This window comes from Pinus tabuliformis, chromosome X (genome assembly GCF_031772625.1).
Source record: "Pinus tabuliformis cultivar Carrire ecotype Pingquan chromosome X, CPIR1, whole genome shotgun sequence".
NCBI lineage: Eukaryota > Viridiplantae > Streptophyta > Pinopsida > Pinales > Pinaceae > Pinus > Pinus tabuliformis.
Window position 1 is genome coordinate 210,940,171 of NC_142308.1, and position 3,149 is coordinate 210,943,319.

General features: G+C 46.8%; 1 protein-coding gene across 1 annotated transcript; it reads right to left on the reverse strand.

The window, feature by feature from the left end:
- Positions 1–1,560: 1,560 nt before the first annotated feature.
- LOC149139106 (uncharacterized) lies at positions 1,561–2,517 on the reverse strand. The gene has a single exon (XM_089450598.1). It carries the CDS (start codon positions 2,515–2,517, stop codon positions 1,561–1,563), a length of 957 nt encoding a protein of 318 aa, XP_089306724.1.
- Between the last annotated feature and the right edge of the window lie 632 nt (positions 2,518–3,149).

Here is a 3,149-nt window from a genome sequence, read left to right on the forward strand (position 1 = left end):
TAATAATAATTTAAATTGAAGTTATAGTTTTTTTTTTTTTCTAAGTAAAACTAAACTATTATATTACAGCAAGAGCAGAGTTACATTGTGAAAATTACAACGGGGCCGCGGCCCTGTAAAATTTGTCCGAGGACAGACAGTAGACGCTTGAGAATTCATGCCAGAATTACATAGGACACATGGACATAGGACACATGGATAAAGACTTAGAGCCACACTCATGCAGCTGACACATGGACATAAACACTTGAAGAACATCGACACAGAACCGAGATAACATAAAACCGACACCATTACATAGAGAGAGAGTGACAGACTCATATATAACCGCGTAGGAAGCTGACTGAGAAAAATTCTTGCTGTAAAACCTGGAGCGTGAGCTGGGCATGTCAATCTTCATCAGTGGTCTGCGGATCATCTTCTGCCTTGCAACGTGGAGGCTGTAGGATAGCTTTACCAAGGTTGCGCGCTCCACGGTCGCTTGGGCCAGCGCCTGAGACACAAACAGGCTCTCTCAGGCTCGCTCCCGGGTCATGTAAGGGCCGCATCATCTCAACAGCAGGGAATTCCATATCCACCATGGGTACAATCCCGGGAACACGCGGAGGGTTGGCCCGAGGGTTGTGATCCTCATCTTCCCAGGGATTGCTGCAATGCTCCACAAAGACAGTCACAAAGAAAGTAGAATTGGCTAAGGTGCAGGGGAGGCGGTATCTCACCATTGGGTGTTCCGTATGCCCACAATCCATGCGCGCAGGAGGTTCCCCCAATCTGCCTCTGCCCGGAGGCCTTCCCCTCGGCCTTCTGCATTCAGAGGTTTCCTCAATTGAGGAGGAAGTCGAGGGGGCTCTGCCACTATAACCTCCCCTTCCACTGCTGCCCCTTCCGCGATTGCGATGCATGCTGGTCTTATGAGCAGAGCGCTCAATTCCACAATGTAACAACGTTGTCGGCCCAGAAATACTCCCAGACCAGGTCTGAGTTTCCCAATTGCCAAGAGCAGTGGCCGCAGAGCCTTGACCCTCTTTCTTAATGCTTGATTGAGAGCTGAGACTCTGTGCCTCCACACCTTCTAACGAAGCCAGAACAGGAGCTGACAAAAGACGCGGATACGAGCTGAAACTCTGTGCCCCTTTACCTTCTAACGAAGCCAGAACAGGAGCGAACGAACGACGCAGACAGATAGGCGTTACCAAATTCTCAGAGGCGCAATTGGCTTGCTTGTGAGCTTGCCAATTGCCCCACTCTTCAGCAGCAACACACCCACATTCACATTCTGGGCAAGAATGGCAGGCGAAGTTCAGAACCTCCGTCACCTCCGGCGAGAACGAAACAGTTGCAGAAAGGAATGGCGGAAGAATGTCCGAGAGAATGCTGTTATGAAGCGCCATGATGCGCTTCTCAAGACTCGCCTTGAATGTCGACAGGACGCCTCTGTCAACCTCCTTTACTCCCCTCCTTAAATGCTGCAGGTTGGTGGATTGATGGTGTGTCCTTCCGTCATGCTTGGCTCGTCCGGGCGGACACCTGCCCTTTGGACGAGCCTTGTATGCCAAGTGTCTAGCGACCACCCGCATCCGGGGGAGAGAGATCTTGTTGCACCAGGGTGATGCATTCTTTTTTGAGATGTTCATCTTCAACTGTGTCCAGGGGTCCTGAGAAGTGAGTTGAAGTCTGGGAAACGCCTTGGTTAGCCAGTCTATCGGCTACCTTGTTAGCTGTTCTTCGCACATGCTGAAAGGTGAGGCTATGTGGATTTGTAAGCTTTGTTTCCAGGGCTTCCAACCTACTCAAGAGTCTCCAGCTGGTTGCTACCTTGTCTGCTGCTTTTCCTGCTTGGATTTTCTTGGCTGCATTGATAAGGATGAGGGAATCGCCTTCAACCTCCAGAGGGAGGAAATGAAGTTGCTCTGCGAAGCAGATCCCATGCCAAAGTCCTTCCATTTCTGCAACATTATTGGTGTCTTTGCCTAGAGAGCCATAGTATATGTGCACGGGTTTACCTGTGTGACTTCTAATGATTCCTCCATAGCCTGCCGGACCAGGATTACCCTTGGCCGCCCCATCAAAGTTGAGCTTGAAAGAGTTGAGAGCCGGAGGGGACCAAGAGGAAGGAGAGGTGGGGCCACGGGTGGGACGCGTGGTGACCTTTGCAAAGGCTGAAAGGTCAAGATTCCAAGCTTTTAAGATATCCTTTTCTTGTTGCGTTGCTGGCATATCAGTGTCATACCAGGTTCGAATGGCAAGGGTTTCCTGGACATTTCTTTTGTATATGAGCCACAGGGCATCTATTGATCTGGAGGAGCTGTTGAAGATGCGAGAGTTGCGCTCTTTCCAGAGCAGCCAGTACATGAAACCCGGAGTGAGATCCCATAAGGAGTTGAGTATTTGGCATTGAAACGGATTCTTGGCCCAGTTCCTTATATTGTCCGTCACATCTTCGCTCCGTGGAGCTGCTCTTTTGTTGCAGTGCTCCACCCGCTTCCAAAGTTGCTTTGCTAGTGGGCAGGACTCCATTAAATGGCCGATTGTTTCAGTGTGGAGGTTACAGTTCGGGCATCTAGAGGGCCCGACGAATCCTCTCTTTAGCAAGTTGTCCCAAGTGAGAATACGCCTCTTGCTGAGCAGCCAAAGGAATGTTGAGATTTTGGGCCAGAGCCCAGGATGCCAGACCCGTGCCCAGATTTGGTCTTGAACCTCTTGGCTATTAGAGTAGCGCAGCTGATGCGCCTCTTGCGTGGTAAAAGTGCCCTTGTGCCTGTGACCCCATCTGAGCTTGTCCAATTGAAGTTATAGTTTAGATAGTATGATGTTTTCTAATTTTAATAATATGAATGTAAAATGTGAATCTTGATAGTCATTATAGATAAACTCTTATCAGATTTTCAACGTATTTAATTTATATGAATACATATTAATTACACTATATATATGATTATATGGTACGCATACATTAGATTTTTAACAATATGTTTTTATAAATTAAATCCTCGTATCAATTATTCTATATGTATATGTAATTCATATACATATATATATAATTATATGGTATGCATATACTAAATTTTTAAAACAATATGCTTTTATAAATTAAATCCTGGTCTATATGTATATGTAATTGAAATATATATATGATTATATGGTATGCA

Coding starts and splice junctions, on each gene's coding strand:
- LOC149139106 (XM_089450598.1), bottom strand. CDS start 2,517: ATGGAGTCCTGCCCACTAGCAAAGCAACTTTGGAAGCGGGTGGAGCAC.